This window comes from Felis catus, chromosome C1 (genome assembly GCF_018350175.1).
Source record: "Felis catus isolate Fca126 chromosome C1, F.catus_Fca126_mat1.0, whole genome shotgun sequence".
NCBI lineage: Eukaryota > Metazoa > Chordata > Mammalia > Carnivora > Felidae > Felis > Felis catus.
Genome location: NC_058375.1, coordinates 37,121,015 through 37,141,587, shown reverse-complemented (window position 1 = coordinate 37,141,587; position 20,573 = coordinate 37,121,015). Strand labels below are relative to the sequence as shown.

Genomic DNA, 20,573 nt, shown 5'->3' with positions numbered 1-20,573 from the left:
TGCTGAGGCTGGGGTCTTCTCAAAGTTTCCCTCACTCGCATGTCACCCACAGGTCACCTGGGATGTCAGCTGAGGCTGTTGGCCAGAAACATACACATGGCCTCTCCATGTGGCCTGGGCTCCCTCATGGAACGACAGCTGAGTTCCAAAAGCAAGTGGCCAGAGAGAGAGCTTGACAGAAGCTCTATCACCTTGTATGATTTTGACTCGGGAATCGGGTAGCATCACTTCTGCCTCATTCTGTTTATTAAAAGCAGATCACAGAGGTTGGCCCACACTCAAGTGGAGGGGATTAGACTCAACTTCTTTTTTTTTTCAAGTTTGTTTGTTTGTTGAGAAAGAGAGAGCGAGCAGGAGGGGCAGAGAGAGAAGGAGAGAGACAGAGTCCCAAGCAGGCTCTGCACTGTCAGTGCAGAGTCTGATGCACAGCTTGAATTCAAGAAATGTGAGATCATGACCTGAGCAGAAATCAAGAGCTGGACACTTAATCAACTGAGCCACCCGGGTGCCCCTAGACTCAGCTTCTTGATAGGAAGAGTATTAGAGAATTGGCAGACATGCTTAAAACCACCACAAAGACCAAAAGGTGACCAAGAGAAACACAAGTCCCTGAGAATCTCTGAAAATATTGATTGTGAGGGTCACGCTAGTTTCCCCACCATGGTGGAAATGGGTCTCAGATGATTCTATTTGAGTAGCAAAGAGCAGGATGACCTGAGAGGCTAGAGGACTTTGGAGAACCAGTTTGCCTGACTCCCAGTGTGCCTCAGAAGCACACTCACTGCCCTCTGCCCCTGGGCATTGGACTATACAGGTGAATGAGTAACCTACTATAACTGGAACCATTTAGGGTTTCAGTTTCCAGGGTGGGCACATGCTTGCTTACACTCTGAAAAGTTTGTAAAATGCATGATGCTCAAAGGAGCATTGCTACAAGAGAGGGTACAACACTTTTCATAAATGGAAATGAGCATCTGGAATGGACTTTGGGACTGACCAGGTCTCCTCTGGACACACCCAGAAGTGGGCAATGGTTCCTCCAGTGATCAAAACTCTCAAACTAAACCAGGCAGCTAAAATCAGTATAGATATATTGAAAAATTAATCCCTCTACAGCAGTTAGTGTCTAATAATAAAACAATCAGACCTGTGTATTGCAAACATGTCTGTGAGTGGGAGGAGGACAAGACAAGGCAGAAAATGTGAATCAGTTTCTGCCAAAAGGAAACAAAAAAAAGAAAAAATCCCAGGGCCCCCCAGCTCCCATTGCCTTGGAGGACCCTCCCTTGGGAGAGGCTCAGCTCCTGACAGTAAATCATTCACCTTCTTCCCTGCAGCAAGTCCAGAAGAGGAGGAATTACTTCTGCTTAGTCATTGTTGCCACTTCCTTGAGAGAATGGAAGTCCCAGAACACACGCATATTACTCAACCTGTCCACTTTCACTCTCTCCCATCTCTAGCCTCACCTTCTCCCTCGCCCTCTCTCCTGATAAGCGACAACAGGGAATGGATAATGTGGAGGCCAGGAGCTACACAGAGACTTTGTAAAGACCATGGGCGGACTTCTGTAGAGGGAAGTGGCTGGGGAGAAGGGAGAAGGGAATGTTCCTCAAAGCACAACTCAAAGATAGGCTCTCCCTCTGGCCATGGTGGGGTGTGGTGGGGGATATGCCCTACCTGTGGAAGGGTACCTGGAGGAAGGGGCAACCTGACTAGCAAGGACAATGAAGCCAGCTCTTTCTTCATGCCACTTGGTACAGTTTTCCCAAAACCTCAGAGGAGATTGGAGCAGCAGGAACTAATAGCCACGGACCTGAGCAGTGAAGCCATCTGAGATCATGTTCATACATTCAACAGACACCCATTAAGGTACTACTATGTGCTGGACCCAGTGCTGAGGGCTGGGGACACAGCTATCTCAGACATGGTGCTTGGGGTCAATGGGAGAGACACAGAATTAGGGCAGTCACGTGTTTTTGGTGCCAGAACACGAGGAGGAGAGGAGGAATTTGTTTTAGCTGGGGTGGAAAGAGAGGTCATGGGAGCCTCCCCAGGGAAGGGTCACTAGACCTGAGTCTGGAAAGATAAACAAGCATTCCCTAGCAGAGGAAGTAATGTGGGTAGCCAAGACCACAGAGGTGGGGGATAGCTGGGGCACTAGGTGTGAGGATGGGGTAGACTGAAGGAAGACCCTAGAGAAGCAGGCCAGGTCCAGACCATGCCCAACATTGCAGAATTTGGAGGAATTGGAGCTTTACCCTATAGAGGCCATGGGAGTGCTGGAAGGCTTGAAGGGAAGTGAGGCATTGGCAGTGAGGCCCACTGTGGCTATGATGTGGGGATCAGTGTGAAGAGATGGAAAGGTGTGGAGGGTGGGAGATCAGTGGGGAGGGCTGACAAGAGATGGTGGAGGCTTATACTAGGGCAGGGGCTATTCAGGAACACCTGGATGCAGGACTAGCAGCAGCAAGACCAGGATAATTGACAAGGCCAGAGGCCAGTGGTCAGGATCCAGCTGTCCAGTGTCCCAGATACTAACCTCAAGCATCTGGTTCCAATCCCAATCCCAGATTTGAATGGAAAGAAGATGTGGTATTGTAATATATAATAACATGTATATATATGTTAGAAATATATATGTTATATATAGAAATTTATATATAAATATATAAATATATAAAATATATAAAAATGTATTTTAGAAATATATGTTATATATAGACATATAAATATGTAAATATATATATATATGTATATATATATATATACACACACACACACACACACGCACATATAAAGATATATATATCTTCCCTTGGTTCCTGGCACAGAGCTCCTAAAACTCTTGTAAAACCTAAGAACGCTAAGAGCATCTTTTGTTCTAATATTTGTCTTTGACCCTGGTTTTGAACACAGGGCTCCTGAAATCCTTATAATTTCCTGGGCGATGGAAGTGTCTTTCATTCCAACAAGGCAACTCTGGGTGTATCCTCGATAGCTCCTAGATGAGGGCTAATCACCAGAAAAACAAAGCCATAATTAGAAGCTTGGAATTTTCAACCATACCTCCCATTCTCTTAAGAAGGGCAAAGGGCTACAAATGGACTTAATGATTTATCATTAAGATGCCTCACTAAAGATAAACCCTCACTAAAATCCCAAAAGTACAGAGTTCAGAGAGCTTTCAGGTGGGCAAACACATCCACACCAGGAAAACAAAAACTCCTGTGCTCAGGACCCTATGTATCTTTTCATCTGGATGTTTGTCTGCATCCTTCATCATATCCTTTTATAATGTACCAATAAACCTAATTAAACTGTTTTCCTGAGTCTGTGAGCCACTCTAGCAAACTAATCGAATGCAAGGAGGATTTCACTGGAATTTTTGATCCATATATAGCCAACTGGTCAGAAGCACAGGTGACAAACTGAACTTGTGACCAGTGTCGGGGAGGTGGGGGCACTTGTAAGACGGGGCCCTTAACCTATGGGATCAAACACTATTTCCAGGAAGATAGTGTTAGAATTGACTACAATTGTAGGGCACCCCACTGGTGTCCAGACGATTGCTTGGTGTGGAGAAAAACCTCCCCACATTTGGTGACTGGAAGTGAAGTGTTCTGTGTGGATAGCAAAGAAGAGTCACTGGCAGGAAACATCCAGTAGGAAAGAACCCAGCTTTTCCTGAAAAGATAAAAAGTTGAAGCTTTCTCCTTTTTAGAAATATTGGGGCCAGCTTCAGAAAGAAAAGAGAGATAGAGAGAGGAAGGCATCATGGGAGACACTGGGCAGTGACAGAATCCAGTGGGGGAGGCAGGGAGCAGGGTGACTTCCTCCTTGAGCTGGGGATCTGCACTCAACACTGTGTGGTGTTGACTTGGAGCAGTAGGATGGCTGGGAGGGAGGAGGACCCCTCCTTGACTTCATTCAACAAGTTCATTCAACAGACATTTGTCCTGGGCCTGCTGAGGGAGAGGCACCAATCTTTTGGAAACAGCAGACCTGGTATGCCATTTACTAACTCCATGGCCTCAGGCAAGTAACTTAATCTCTGGGCCAGTTTTCCCATCTGGAAAATGGAAATGATCATCCCTTCCATATATAGTTGTTTTAGGGATTAGAAACAATAATAGCAGGAGGAGCCAAGATGGCAGAACAGCATGGAAGTTTTTGTTGTGTCTCGCATCCATGAAATACAGCCAGATCAACACTAAACCACACTGCACACCTAGAAAACTGATTTGAGGATTAACACAACAATCTGCACAACCTGAACCACAGAACTCAGCAGGTACATGGTGCGGAGAGATGAACTAGGGGAGAAGGCCGCCACGGATGGCAGGGAGCTGTTTGCATGTATGGAGAGAGGATGGAGATGGGGGTGGGGAAAATATGGGAAAAGCACACCCCCCAAAAGCAGCTGAAGAGAAAGTGGAAAAGTGGAAACATCCACAGGGACTGAACTAAAAAGGGAGAAAAGGAGAAAGGAGAGGGTTTAAATTCCATTAAGACTCTATAAACACAGGGAGTGCAGAGTCTGAGTCTCCGCAGCTCAATACCGGGTGGTGCTCTGGTGGGAAGGGCAAATCCCCTGAAGTCCGGGGATCTTCAGGCCACACAGAGAGAGGCAGTTCCCCTGTTGGAAGGACATCTGGTAGAGGCTGTGTAGCCCCCCACAGGCAACGGTTCCAGTGGACCTGGGAGAACAACCACATTCGCTGGTGCTGGAACAACGTGGTTGGGAGTGAAGCCTGGTACCAGACGCATGTTGTCATTTGCCATAATCTCTGAAACGCTGCTGTGACACAATCGCATGAACTTTTTCTGGGGTGGGCTGGCACCCAGCTGCAGTCTCTGGGCATCAACAGCAGCACAGTCCTGCAAATGTTCCTGGGTGCGGCCGGCACCCAGCCATTACTCAGTGAAACCGTCCCGCAGAGGGGCAGAACAGGTCAAAGCCACAGTCCCTCAGAAATAAGGGGTCGGGAAAAACAGCCACATTTGAGATAAAACTCAGGAGGGAGGTGCTGCCTAGGGCTTGGTCACGAACAGTGTAAAAGCAGGGAGTGGACGGAAGCCAAAGACAAAGGATGGGTGCACTATTGCTGATCAGGGAGAACAGAGTTCTGATAATAGAGACTGAGTAGTTAGATAATGCCATTTTCACTGCTCCCATACATGCACGTGCGCACACACACCTACAAGCACTGCAACAATCTACCACAGTAAGCTAAGCAGCGCCATCTAGTGGAGAATGGAGCCATTACAGTAAGCCCCACCCAACTGGGCCAACCTCTGTCTTCAGGAACACAAGTCTCTCTGCCTGCTTAGTTTATGGACTATAAAGCGCTTCATAGTTTAACTTCTAGGGGAAAACGAAGTAATTTCAATCATATTTCAGTCTGTTCACTGGTCCATCTATTCAATTTTATTTTTTTCTCTTTTTCATTTCTTTCTTTTTCTTGAATACAGAAAGAGAAAAAATTATTTTTATTTTCAATTTTTTTAATAATATTTTTCTTTAATTTTTTCTACTATATTTTTACTTTTGTGTAAATTTTTTCAAATTCTATTTTACTTCCATCATTTCACTTTATTCTATTTCAGTGTATTCAGTTTTTCAAATTTTCAAACAATTTCCTTTTTCTTTCCCCTTTTTTCTCTAATCTGTCAAGCCCCTTTCAAGACCCAGACCAAAACACACCTAGGATCTACCTTCATTTATTTGATTACGTGTGTGTGTGTGTGTGTGTGTGTGTGTGTGTGTGTGTGTTGTTTGAAATCTTTTAATTTTAATTTTTTAATTTAATTTATTTTATTTTATTTCACTCATTAATTCCTTTTCTCATTTCAAAATGATGAAATGAAGGAATTCACCCCAAAAGAAAAAGCACGAAGAAATGACGGCCAGGACTTAACCAACACAGACACAAGCAAGATGTCTGAACCAGAATTTAGAATCACAATAACAAGAACTAGCTGGAGTCAAAAATAGATTAGAATCCCTTTCTGTGGAGCTAAGAGAAGTAAAAGCTAGTCAGGATGAAATTAAAAGAATGCTATAACTGAGCTGCAATCTTGAATGGATGCCACGGCAGCAAGGATAGATGAGGCAGAACAGAGAATCAGCAATATAGAGGACACATTTATGGAGAATAATGAAGCAGAAAAAAGAAGGAGACTAAGGCAAAAGAGCATGATTTAAGAATTAAAGAAATCAGTGACTCATTTAAAAGGAACATCAGAATCATAGGGGTCCCAGAAGATGAAGTGAGAAAAAAAGGTGTAGAACGGTTATGTGAGCAAATCATAGCAGAAAACTTTCCTAACCTGAGGAAAGACACAGACATCAAAATCCAGGAAGCACAGAGGACCCCCATTAGATTCAACAAAAACCGACCATCAACGAGGCATATCATAGTCAAATTCACAAAATACTCAGGCAAGGAGAGAATCATGAAAGCAACAAGGGAAAAAAAGTCCCTAACCTGCAAGGGAAGACAGATCAGGTTTGCAGCAGACCTATCCACAAAAACTTGGTAGGCCAGAAAGGAGTGGCAGGATATATTCAATGTGCTGAATCAGAAAAATACACAGCAAAGAATTCTTTACCCAGCATAGCTGTCATTCAAAAAAATAGAAGGAGAGATCAAAAGTTTCCCAGACAAACAAAAATTAAAGGAGTTCATGACCACTAAACCAGTCTTCCAAGAAATTTTAAGGGGGACTCTCTGACAGGAGAAAAGATGAAAAATACATACATACATACATACATACATACATACATACATACATACCAAAAGCAACAAAGACTAGAAAGGACCAGAGAACACCACCAGAAACCCCCAACACTACAAGCAACATAATGGCAATAAATTCATGTCTTTCAGTACTCACTCTAAAAGTCAGTGGACTAAATGCTCCAATCAAAAGACACAGGGTAACAGAATGGATAAGAAAACAAGATCCATCTATATGCTGTTTACAGGAGACCCACTTTAGACCTAAAGACACCTTCAGATTGAAAGTAAGGGGATGGAAAACCATCTATCATGCTAATGGTCAACAAAAGAAAGCCAGAGTAGCCATACTTATATCAGACTATCTAGAGTTTAAAATAAAGACTGTAACAAGAGATGAAGAAGGACATTATATCATAATCAAGGGGTCTATCCACCAAGAAGACCTAACAATTGTAAACATTTATGCTCCAAATGTGCAAGCACCCAAATATATAAATCATTTTATCATAAAAATAAAGAAACTCATTGATAATAATACCATAATAGTAGGGGACTTCATCATCCCACTTACAACAATGGACAGATCATTTAATCAGAAAATCAACAAGGAAACAATGGCTTTGAATGACACACTGGACCAGATGGACTTACCAGATATATTTACAACATTTAATCCTAAAGCAGCAGAATATACATTCTCCTCCAGCGCACATGGAATATTCTCCAGAATAGACCACATACTGGGACACAAATCAGCCCTCAACAAGTACAAAAATATCTAGATCATACCGTGCATATTTTCAGACCACAACGCTATGAAACTCGAAATCAACCATAAGAAAAAATTTGGAAAGGTAACAAATACTTGGGAGACTAAAGAACATCCTACTAAAGAATGAATGGGCTAACCAAGAAGTTAGGAGGAAATTAAAAACTATATGGAAGCCAATGAAAATGATAACACCACAACTCCAAACCTCTGGGATGCAGCAAAGGCAGTCATAAGAGGAAAGTATATAGCAATCCAGGCCTTCCTAAAGAAGGAAGAAAGGTCTCAGATACACAACCTAATCCTACACCTTAAAGAGCTGGAAAAAGAACAGCAAATAAAACTGAAACCCAGCAGAAGTCAGGAAATAATAAAGATTAGAGCAGAAGTTAATGCTATCGAAACAAACAACAACAACAACAAAAAACCAGTAGAACAGATCAATGAAACCAGAAGCTGGTTCTTTGAAAGAATTAACAAAATTGATAAACCACTAGCCAGTTTGATCAAGAAGAAAAAGGAAAGGACCCACATAAATGAAATCAAGAATGAAAGAGGAGAGATCACAGCCAACACAGCAGAAATAAAAACAATAATAAGAGAATATTATGAGCAATTATACACCAATAAAATGGGCAAGCTTGAAGAAATGGACAAATTCCTAGAAATATATACACTACCAAAACTGAAACAGGAAGAAATAGAAAATTTGAACAGACCCATAACCAGTAAGGAAATCGAATTAGTAATCAAAAATCTGCCAAAAAACAAGAGTCCAGAGCCAGATGGCTTTCCAGGGGAATTCTACCAAACATTTAAGGAAGAGTTAACACCTATTCTCTTAAAGCTGTTCCAAAAAATAGAAATGGAAGGAAAACTTCCAACCTCTTTCCATGAAGCCAGCATTACCTTGATTCCAAAACCAGACAGAGACCCCACTAAAAAGGAGAACTATAGACCAATTTCTCTGATGAACATGGATGCAAAAATCCTCAACAAGATATTAGTGAACCGGATCCAACAATACATTAAAATAATTATTGGGGTGCCTGGGTGGCCTAGTCGGTTAAGCGTCTGACTTCAGCTCAGGTCATGATCTCTTGGTTTGTGAGTTCAAGCCCCACGTTGGGCTCTGTGCTGACAGCTCAGAGCCTGGAGCCTGCTTCAGATTCTGTGTCTCCCTTTCTCTTTTCTCCTCCCCTGCTCATGCTCTGTCTCTCTGTCTCAAAAATAAATAAAAAACATTTAAAATTTTTTTTAAAAAAAGTATTCACCACGACCAAGTGGGATTTATACCTGGGATGCAGGGCTGGTTCAATATCCGCAAAACAATCAATGTGATCCATCACATCAATAAAAGAAAGGAAAAGAACCATATGATCTTCTTGGTAGATGCAAAGAAAACATTTGACAAAATACAGCATCGTTTCTTGATAAAAACCAACAAGAAAGTGGGGATAGAAGGATCATAACTCAGGATCATAAGAGCCATGTATGAAAGACCCAATGTTAATATCATCTTCAATGGGAAAAAACTGAGAGGTTTCCCCCTAAGGTCAGGAACAAGACAGGGATGTCCACTCTCACCGCTGTTACTCAACATAGTATTGGAAGTCTTAGCCTCTGCAATCAGACAACACAAAGAAATAAACAGCATCCAAATCGGCCAGGAGGAGGTCAAATTTTCACTCTTCGCAGATGACATGATACTCTATATGGAAAACCCTAAAGATCCCACCAAAAACCTGCTAGAACTGATTCGTAAATTCAGCAAAGTTGAAAGATATAAAATCAACACACAGAAATTGGTTGCATTCCTATACACCAACAATGAAGCAACAGAAAGAGAAATCAAGGAACCGTTTTGCCATTTACAGTTGCACAAAAAAAACCATAAAATACCTAGGAATACATCTACCCAAAGAGGTGAAAAAATCTATACACTGAAAACTAGAGAAAGCTTATGAAATAAATTGAAGAAGACACAAAGAAATGGAAAAAGATTCCATGCTCCCGGATAGGAAGAACAAGTACTGTTAAAATGTCAATACTACCCAAAGAAATCTACATATTCAATGCAATCCCTATCAAAGTAACACTAGCATTCTTCACAGAGCTAGAACAAATAATCCTAAAATTTGTATGGAAGCAGAAAAGACCCTGAATACCAAAGCAATCTTGAAAAAGAAAACCAAAGCAGGAGGCATCACAATCCCGGACTTCAAGGTATATTACAAAGCTGTAATCATCAAGACAGTATTGTACTGGCACAAGAACAGACACTTAGATCAATGGAACAGAATAGAGAACCCAGAAATGGACCCACAAACGTATGGCCAACTAATCTTTGATAAAGCAGGAAAGAATACCCAGTGGAATAAAGACGGTCTCTTCAGCAAGTGGTGCTGGGAAAACTGGACAGCAACATGCAGAAGAATGAACCTGGACCGCTTTCTTATACCATACACAAAAATAAACTCAAAATGGATGAAAGACCTAAATGTAAGACAGGAAGCCACCAAAATCCTCGAGGAGAAAGCAGGCAAAAACTTCTTGGATCTTGGCTGCAGCAACTTCTTACTCAACACATCTCCGGAGGCAAGGGCAACAAAAGCAAAAATGAACTACTGGGACTTCAACAAAATAAAAAGCTTCTGCACAGCAAAGGAAACAATCAGCAAAACTAAAAGGCAACCGACAGATTGGGAGAAGATATTTGCAAATGACATATCATATAAAGGGTTAGCATCCAAAATCTATAAAGAACTTATCAAACTCAACACCCAAAAAAACAAATAATCCAGTGAAGAAATGGGCAAAATACATAAATAGACCATTCTCCAAGGAAGACATCCCAGATGGCCAAACGACACATGAAAAAATGCTCAACATCACTCATCATCAGGGAAATACAAATCAAAACCACCATGAGATACCACCTTACACCTGTCAGAATGGCTAACATTAACAACTCAGGCAACAACAGATGTTGGCGAGGATGCGGAGAAAGACGATCTCTTTTGCATTGTTGGTGGCAATGCAAGCTGGTGCAGCCACTCTGGAAAACAGCATGGAGGTTCCTCAAAAAACTCAAAATAGAACTACCCTACAACCCAGCAATTGCACTACTAGGCATTTATCTAAGGGATACAGGTGTGCTGTTTAGAAGGGACACATGCACCCCCATGTTTATAGCAGCACTATCAATAATAGCCAAAGTATGTGGCACAAAAACAGACACATAGACCAATGGAATAGAATAGAAACCCCAGAACTAGACCCACAAATGTATGGCCAACTCATCTTTGACAAAGCAGGAAAGAACATCCAGTGGAAAAAAGACAGCCTCTTTAACAAATGGTGCTGGGAGAACTGGACAGCAACATGCAGAAGGTTGAAACTAGACCACTTTCTCACACCATTCACAAAAACAAACTCAAAATGGATAAAGGACCTAAATGTGAGACAGGAAACCATCAAAACCTTAGAGGAGAAAGCAGGAAAAGACCTCTCTGACCTCAGCCGTAGCAATCTCTTACTCGACACATCCCCAAAGGCAAGGGAATTAAAAGCAAAAGTGAATTACTGGGACCTTATGAAGATAAAAAGCTTCTGCACAGCAAAGGAAACAACCAACAAAACTAAAAGGCAACCAACGGAATGGGAAAAGATATTCGCAAATGACATATCGGACAAAGGGCTAGTATCCAAAATCTATAAAGAGCTCACCAAACTCCACACCCGAAAAACAAATAACCCAGTGAAGAAATGGGCAGAAAACATGAATAGACACTTCTCTAAAGAAGACATCCAGATGGCCAACAGGCACATGAAAAGATGTTCAGCGTCGCTCCTTATCAGGGAAGTACAAATCAAAACCACACTCAGGTATCACCTCACGCCAGTCAGAGTGGCCAAAATGAACAAATCAGGAGACTATAGATGCTGGAGAGGATGTGGAGAAACGGGAACCCTCTTGCACTGTTGGTGGGAATGCAAATTGGTGCAGCCGCTCTGGAAAGCAGTGTGGAGGTTCCTCAGAAAATTAAAAATAGACCTACCCTATGACCCAGCAATAGCACTGCTAGGAATTTATCCAAGGGATACAGGAGTACTGATGCATAGGGCCACTTGTACCCCAATGTTCATAGCAGCACTCTCAACAATAGCCAAATTATGGAAAGAGCCTAAATGTCCATCAACTGATGAATGGATAAAGAAATTGTGGTTTATATACACAATGGAATATTATGTGGCAATGAGAAAAAATGAAATATGGCCTTTTGTAGCAACGTGGATGGAACTGGAGAGTGTGATGCTAAGTGAAATAAGCCATACAGAGAAAGACAGATACCATATGGTTTCACTCTTATGTGGATCCTGAGAAACTTAACAGGAACCCATGGGGGAGGGGAAGGAAAAAAAAAAAAAACAGGTTAGAGTGGGAGAGAGCCAAAGCATAAGAGACTGTTAAAAACTGAGAACAAACTGAGGGTTGATGGGGGGTGGGAGGGAGGAGAGGGTGGGTGATGGGTATTGAGGAGGGCACCTTTTGGGATGAGCACTGGGTGTTGTATGGAAACCAATTTGTCAATAAATTTCATATATATAAAAAAAATAAAAATAAAAAAAATAAAAAAAAAATAATAGCCAAAGTATGGAAAGAACCCAAATGTCCATCGATGGATGAATGGATAAAGAAAATGTGGTATATATATATATATATATATATATATATATATATATATATACACACACACACACACACACACACACACACACACACACACACACAATGGAGTATGACTCAGCAATCAAAAAGAATGAAATCTTGCCATTTGCAACAATGTGTATGGAACTAGAGCATATTATGCTAAGTGAAATAAGTCAGAGAAGGGCAAATATCATATGATTTCACTCAAATGTGTAATTTAAGGAACAAAACAGATGAATGTAGAGGAAGGGAAGCAAAATACGATAAAAACAGAGAGGGAGGCAAACCATAAGAGACTCTTAAATACAGAGAACAAACTGAGAGTTGCTGGAGGGGAGGTGGGTCAGGGGATGGGCTAAGTGGGTGATGGGCATTAAGGAGGGCACTCGTTGGGATAAGCACTGGGTGTTATATGCAGTGATGAATCGCTGGGTTCTACTCCTGAAACCAATACTATACTGTAGGTTAACCACCTTGAATTTAAATAAATAATTTTTTTTAAAGATGGTGGATGTTATCAATGCTTTTATGCAGACATTGTGATAATAATATTGTTTTTCTCCCCTTATTCTATAATAGAGTGAATTGCACTAATTTTCGATGCTAAATCAACTTTAATTACCAATTTTTTTAGTGTTTATTTATTTTTGAGAGAGACAGAGACAGAGCATGAGCGGGGGAGGGGCAGAGGGAAAGGGAGACAGAATCTGGAGCAGGCACCAGGCTCTGAGCAAGCTGTCAGCACAGAGCCTGACATGGGGCCTGAACCCACAAACTGCGAGATAATGACCTGAGCCAAAGTCGGACACTTAACCAACTGAGCCACCCAGGTGCCCCTAAACCAACTTCAATTTCTAAGATGAACTCCTAGTTGTTCATAATATATCCTTTCATGTGTAGCTGGTTATAATTTGCTAGTATTTGTTAGAGATTTTTGCATCTATTTTCATAAGAAAAAGTGAGTAATTTTCTTTCTTTGCAACGTCTTTCTCTTTTTTTAAATATCAGGAGAGTATTGATCTCCAAAGGTAAGTTGGAGAAAGCTCCCTTCCTTGTTGTATTTGGAATGACTTTGTGTTGGATTAGTATTATTTCTTCCTTTAATGTTTAATAAAATTCACCAGTGAAGAAATTTAGGCCTGGATTTTCTTCTCCTTTATTATTTTTTGGGAAGAGAGGGAAGAGATTTTAATTACAAATTTAATTTCTTTATGATATAGGGCTCTTCAAGACATCCCCCTTTTTCTTGAGTAATCTTTGCAGTTTGTACTTTTTAAGAAATTTGTCCATTTCTTCTAAATTGTCAAATTTACTGGCATGTTTTTCAAAATATTACCTTATTATCCTTTTCACATCCAAAGGACATGTAGTGATGTTTTTTCTTTCATTCCTGATGTTGATAGTTTGTGTCTTCTCTCTTTTCTCTTGATCAGTCTAAGTACAGATATATCTCATTTTATTGATATTTTCAAGGAACCAGACTTTAGTTTAACTTTTTCTATTGTTTGTTTTCTATTAAATGATTTCCACTCCTATCTTTCTTATTTCTTTCCTTGTATTTATTTTAAATTTAATTTGCTCTTTTTTCCTGGTATGTTAAGGTATATATTTATATAATTAATTTTCAACTTTTCTTCTTTTCTTTTCTTTTTTTTTAATTTTTAAACATTTATCTATTATCTTGCATAAGCAAGGGAGGGGCAGAGAGAGAGAGAGAGAGAGTCACAGATTCTGAAGGAGGCTCCAGGCTCTGAGCTGTCAGCACAAAGCTTGACACAGAGCTTGAACCCATGAACCATGAGATCACTACCTGAGCTGAAGTCAGATGCTTAACCAACTGAGCCACCCAGGTGCCCCAACTTTTCTTTTTTTCTAACATAAGAATCTGAATTGTAAATTTTCTTCTATGTTATATTAACCACAACCCTCAAATTTTGATATCCTTTGTTCTTTAGGTAGAGTTTTTGCTTGTTTTTACTATTTCATTATATTTCCACCAGTAGCCTATCAGTGATGCATCTTTCCCCTATGCTTTACAATATTTATCTGTAACTTAACTGCAATCTACCTTCAGACAATATTATATCAATTAATACATATTGAAAGAGACATAATAATATGCTTCTGTCTCCCTCCTATCCTTTGTTGTCATACATTTTACTTCTATATATGTCATAAACACCACAATACAATGTTGTTGGGGGTTTTTTTCATTAAACAGTTAATTTCAAATTTTTTATTTTTTTTTTAATTTTTTTTTTCCAACGTTTATTTATTTTTGGGACAGAGAGAGACAGAGCATGAACGGGGGAGGGGCAGAGAGAGAGGGAGACACAGAATCGGAAACAGGCTCCAGGCTCTGAGCCATCAGCCCAGAGCCCGACGCGGGGCTCGAACTCACAGACCGCGAGATCGTGACCTGGCTGAAGTCGGACGCTTAACCGACTGCGCCACCCAGGCGCCCCTCAAATTTTTTAACTAAGAAAAAAATTCTGTATTTAACTTTCTTGGTGCTCTTCATTCCTTTGTATAGGTCCAAATTTTCAGCTGGTATTATTTTATTTGAACTTAAAGAATTTCCTTTAGCCTTTTTAAAAGTGAAAACTTGTATAAATTCTCTCAGCTTTTGTTTGTCTGAAAATGTCTTTACTTTCCTTCATTTTTGAAGAGTATTTTCACTGATGTATAATTCTAGATTAACATCTTTTTTTCTCATTCTGTTATTTTTTTATGTTTATTTATTTTTAAGAGAGAGAGTGAGAGGGCAAGCGGGGGGAGAGGCAGACAGAGGGAGACACAGAATCTGAAGTAGTCTTCAGGCTTCGAACTGTCAGCACAGAGCTGACACGGGGCTCAAACTCACAAACCACGAGATCATGACCTGAGCCAGAGGCTTAAGTGGCTGAGCCACCCAGAAGCCACATCTTATTCTGCTCTTTAAAGAAATTATTCCTTTGTCTTTTGGCTTCCATTGTTCCTAATGAGAAATCTATGATATTTCTTATCTTTATTCCCCTGTATATAATACATATCTTCTTTTATGTCTGCCTCAAATATTTTCTCTTTATCACTAGGTTTTTAGTAAATTTGTTATGATGTGCTTTGGTATGGTTTTCTATGTGTTTATTCTAGTTTGTTGAGTTTCTTGGGTCTGTTGTTTATAGCCTTCTTGTTTCAAAAACATTTTGGCTACTATTTCTTCAAACATTTTTCTGCCTCTACGCTTTCTGGGATCCTGGTTATCCACATGTTATATCACTGCAGTGTTCCATAGGTAATGAAGCTCTATTCACTTTTTTTCAAGTCTTGTTTTTTTTCTTTTTCTGCTACAGGTTGGATATTTTTAATTACTATGTCTTCAAGGTAACTGATGTTTTCTTCTTCATTATCTAATCTGGTTTTTAAGTTACACAATGTCATCTTTAGTTCAGATATTGTACTTGTAAACTCTTAAAGTTCCATTTGGTAACTTCCACTTCTTTCCTCATATGTTCATATTTTCATTTAAATCTCAAATCTCTCTCTCTCTCTCTCTCTCTCTGTATATACATATATATATATATATATATATATATATATATATATATATATATATATAATATACATATATATTAGCTACTTCAAAGTCTATGTCTGCTAACTCCATCATCTGTTTTATTTCTGGGTCTATTTCTATAGATTAATTTTCTCCTGGTTATAGGTCATATTTTCCTGCTTCCTTCCATGTCTAATCATTTTATTGAATGTCAGACATTGTGAATGTTCCATTGTTGAGGGTCTGAATTTTGTTTCCTTCCTTTAAAGAATGTTGAAGTTTGTTTTGTTTGGGCAGGAATTTAGGTTACTTGAGGGTCAGTTTTGTTCTTTTTAACTTTTATTAAGGTAGCTCTAGAGTACCTTAACTCTGAGACTATGTTAGCTCTACTACTATGACCTTTTGAGGTCTCCACTGAATGCCCAGGTGTTCAACAAATTCTCTCCCCAGTAGCCAGCTGGAATTTTAATGTCTCCCAACCTGGTTCGGCTTATACCTACCCAGTAGTTATTATTTCCCCACACTCATTAAGTTTCACCCTGTGCAAGCACAACTTAGGATTTAGACAAAGACTCAAGAGAGACCCCTACACAGATTTCTAGAACTTTTTTCTGGGTAGGTCCTTCCTCTCAGGTACTCTACTCCTAGAAACTCTTCGTGAGTTTTCTCTCGCTGCTCTGCCAGAAAGTGCCATCAGGCATAAAGCTAGGGTAATCGTTAGGCTCACCTTGTTTTCCTTCTTTCATGGATCATAGTCCTGTGCTAGCATCGTCCAATGTCTGAACAGTTGTTTCATATACTTGTCCAATTTTCTAGTTGCTTATGCAGGAAGGAAAGCCCAGTACAATTTACTCAGTCATGTTCCATGTTACTTCATTGAAATGTTACTTCAAAAGTTTCAATCACTCCAACAATACTCCCTGTCCTCCTTTCCTGCTTCATTTTTCTCCTTAGTACTCAGCATCCAACACTATCTATTTTTGCATTATTTTGCATTATTTTGAATTATTTCCCTTCATTAAAATCCAGGCAGGCAGAGATTTTTTTGTGTATTTTGTTACAGCTGTAACAAGCACAAAGATAAGTTGTAGCTCAGGCACAAAGGTAAGTTTTTATAATACATTAAGGACTCAATAAATATATAATAGATGGATGAATAGATGAAGTTTCAAAAACTTTCCTAAATGACATCCCTAACCTTTCTGCATCTTGTATCATGGTGCTGATACACCTTTATTGCTTATGTGTCTGTTTCTCTTCTTCTCTCTCTCTTTCTCTCTCTCTTTCACTCTGTGTGTGTCTCTGTCTCTTCTTACACACACACACACACACACACACACACACACACACACAGGAGTTCTTGAATAACATGAATATGATTTTGTCTATCTGTGTGTTCCCACCTCCCAACACAGGGCTGGTCACAGGAGAGTTACCATTTATATGAGTGGAAATTGTCCACATCTTAAAAGTGAAGTTTTCTAGAAAACCAGAAGAGGGCAGTACAAGGCCATGCATGTCTTTATTGTGTCCCAGTGCATCTTCTCTAAGTAGGAATTGGTCTCAGATGGAGCTGGACTTTCAGTTTTAGGCTTAGACACACAGAGCTAGTGCTATTCTCTCAGAAAAGGACTCAGGAGGGCCCAGGAAGCCTCCCTTAAGTTGTTCTGTCACACGGTTTTGCTGATTCACCCTCTCCCACCATTTACTCCTTCATCCATAAACACCCAGCCTTGACTGATGAAGCAGACACACACACACACACACACACACACACACACACACACACACAAACAGTTCTTCTTTGCAGAAGAGACTTCCTTTCATGATCCCATCACCTCCTCTCCCAGCCTGTGCTATTTAAGTTTCATGGTTAAAATGGGATTTCTCAAAGGTCTGTTTCCTGGCCTCCCTGTTTACTTAATGCACTTTGCAAATTCCCTTGAAGCTTTTAATACATGCCATTTAAATTTAATCCTTACCACAAGCACTGCCAGGAGGTAAGCTTTGTTAGTTCCAATTTATAGACGAGGAACCAGGCTCAGAGAGGAAAAGGAACTTGCCTAAGGTCACACAGCTAGTGGGTGGAAAGGGTGAGACCTGCATCCAGATGTGCTAGTCCAGGGCTCCTGTGGTCACTTGCAGCCCCTTCTCCAGCTCAAGCTCCAGAGGAAGAGGGCAAGTGGGCTGGAGGCCACAGTGCATGCTCTTTCTTCTCAGGATTATTGTTCTCATCCCAAAATAAGCTCAGTCACTCCAGACTTGCTTCCCCCACCCCCCTACTTCCAGTATAAACCTCCTCTGTGGCATTTACCCCCAGGGCCATTGCCTGCTTCCTGGAAACTCTTGCAGGGCAGAGCATGGATATTATTGGTGTATTCCAGAGCTTCACACAGCCCCCTGCAAGGGCTCCCTCAGACCAGGGTTGCTGGATGGATAAAGTAACCACAAAGAAGGACAATGCCTAGAAACTCTTTAGAGTTTCATCTTCTTCCCCCATAATTTAATCCAGCAAATAGTCCCTGAGGTCCTCCCAGTACGGGGCCCTGTGCTGGGGGCTAAAGACAGTTGACGGATGGGGAAACTGAGGCTACGACACAGCCGAGGCACAAAAACTTGCAGCAACTGAGAGGAGGCTGGGCCCAGAATAGAAGGAGAATCCCAGTAGGGGCAGCTCTCACCCCTGCCCATAATAATGCTGGGAACCAGTTGCTGTTTCCGGCTGCCTGGGACCCACTGGGAGAGAAACAATTGTTTAGCTTGGAGCCTGGCCCCTTTCCTACCACCCAATCTTTCCCTTTCCCATTGTCTTTAGGCCTCTCATCAGGGTACAGGATACAGCTGCTGGCAAAGCAAGGAAAAGAATGGGAAAAGGGTTGGGGGAAGCAGATGAGGCCATCCCAGGAGAGGACAGACCCTTACTGGTGGTCCCTTCCCAGATGAGCTGCAGACAAAGGCCTCAGGCTGCGGGCTCCCTGGGTGAACAAGTTGGGCTTCAGAGGCAAACAGATCCAGATTCAGGCCCCAGCATCTGCCTCTGACGTGAGGTGCCTCTTTTTCTGAGCATCGATTTCCTTCTCAGTTAGAGCATGGTAAGGTGCTTGCCTAGTGAGGATTGGCTTATTGTGGTAAGGATTAACACCAAAATGCCTGATACCTAAGTATTTCTAAGTGTTCGTTTATCTTCCCTCCCCCCACTTTGATTATAGCAAACCACCAAGAAATATGATGATGGCAGAGAGGCTTCTTATAGCAGATGGAAGCAGCACATTCGATTAGGTAAATGACGATGTGTTACCAAGTCATCATTAAAATCAAATTTTAGGGGCACCTGAGTGGCTCAGTCGGTTAAGCGTCCAACTTAGGCTCAGGTCATGATCTCACAGTTTGTGGGTTCGAGCCCCACATTGGGGTCTGTACTGACAGCTCAGAGCCTGGAGCCTGTTTCAGATTCTGTCTGTCTCTCCCGGCCCCTCCCCCGCTCGTTCTCTCTCTCTCTCTCTCTCTCTCTCTCTCAAGAATAAACAAACATTAAAAAGTTTTTAATCAAAATTTAAAATCTGTAGTAAATCACATTTAATAATTAATAATGACATTAATGGAATAGCTGACATTTATTGAGACATTTATTGACATTTCCTATGGGATAGGCACATTACTTGTTCACAGCTACCCTGTAAGCTGGGTATTATCAGGGCCAGCTTCATGGATGTGTGAGTAGTGCAGTTACACAGAGCCCTCCACTCAGAAGGGCACTCCATAACTGGGGTTTAATGCTCTGTGGCTACCATCTTATAATTCTTAATAATTAACTTTGAATTTGTGTTTTGTAAGTGAAGTCCAATGAAATAATGGAGCACGCTCTGGGGACTTGGAAACTCAGCTGACACATAGCTCTGCCTCTCATTGTCTCCCTGCCTCACCCTCCCCAGAATGGGTTCTTGGCTGCCTGCTCCCTGGCCTCTGTCCCAGGCAGGGGCTTGGATTCAGGCATAGGGAAAATTGGGTTGAGGATGCCTGCCAAGTCATGAGGCAGGGCCCCATAACCCTGTGAGTATCCCCATGCCCAAAGGAGTGCAACTTTAAATAGTGAATAATAAACAGATTGAGTGCAAAATCACAGAAGCAAGAAAAAAGGCTTTTTTTCCTGCTTTTTGAACAAGGAGCCCTGCATTTTCACTTGCACTGGGCCCCCCAAATTATGTAGTTGGTCTTGGGTACTATTACTACCACCATTTCACAAAAGTGGAGGTTCACAGAGGCTCAGTAATTCCCCTGAGATCACACAGCTACCAAGTGGCAGAGTTCAGGCACCGACTTGGATCCCAGAGGAAAGGATTCATCTGAGATCTCAAAGAGCTACAACCCAAGAATTAGAAGCCCTGGATCTGATTTCTGACCATGATGTGAGGCACTCTGTGCCTCAGTTTTCCCAAGTGATAGTGCTCTGTGGAATTTTCCCAAGGTAGCAGAGGGTCTCAAGATTTGGCTTTGCACCTATACAGGTTGAGATTTTGAGCACGGGAATGTCATCTCTGCCCACCTTCCCCACAGAGATGCTAGGAGGATTTAGTAGGCATCACTTGTCCTACATGACACTTCACAGCATATAAAGCACTTTCATGCCACTCCCTCCCCAGAAAGCTGGGCAAGGAATATTCTTATTACCAGTTTACAGACAGGGAAGTTGAAGCATCTGACCCACAGAGTGATTTAGTCAAGTTCACACTGCATTTCAGGCAAGTTTTGGAAGGGTTATAAGGGTTCCACAGATATATGTACATCCCCAAATGAAAAGATGGGTCACAACAT

The 20,573-nt window shown here is 41.2% G+C and overlaps 1 protein-coding gene across 3 annotated transcripts in view; it reads right to left on the bottom strand.

Annotated features, from left to right (window-relative positions):
• Positions 1 to 20,573, bottom strand: part of CYP4B1 (cytochrome P450 family 4 subfamily B member 1) — a 63,652-nt gene that overhangs the window by 33,562 nt on the left and 9,517 nt on the right. The window contains exon 1 of one of the 3 annotated variants that reach the window (XM_019836940.3): positions 13,563 to 13,607. The exons of the other annotated variants lie outside the window; for them this stretch is intronic. Coding sequence (XP_019692499.1) covers positions 13,563 to 13,592 — 30 coding nt within the window. The 5' untranslated portion in view covers positions 13,593 to 13,607. Of the gene's footprint in view, positions 1 to 13,562; positions 13,608 to 20,573 lie in introns of those variants that run through there. 3 annotated transcript variants of the gene reach the window in all.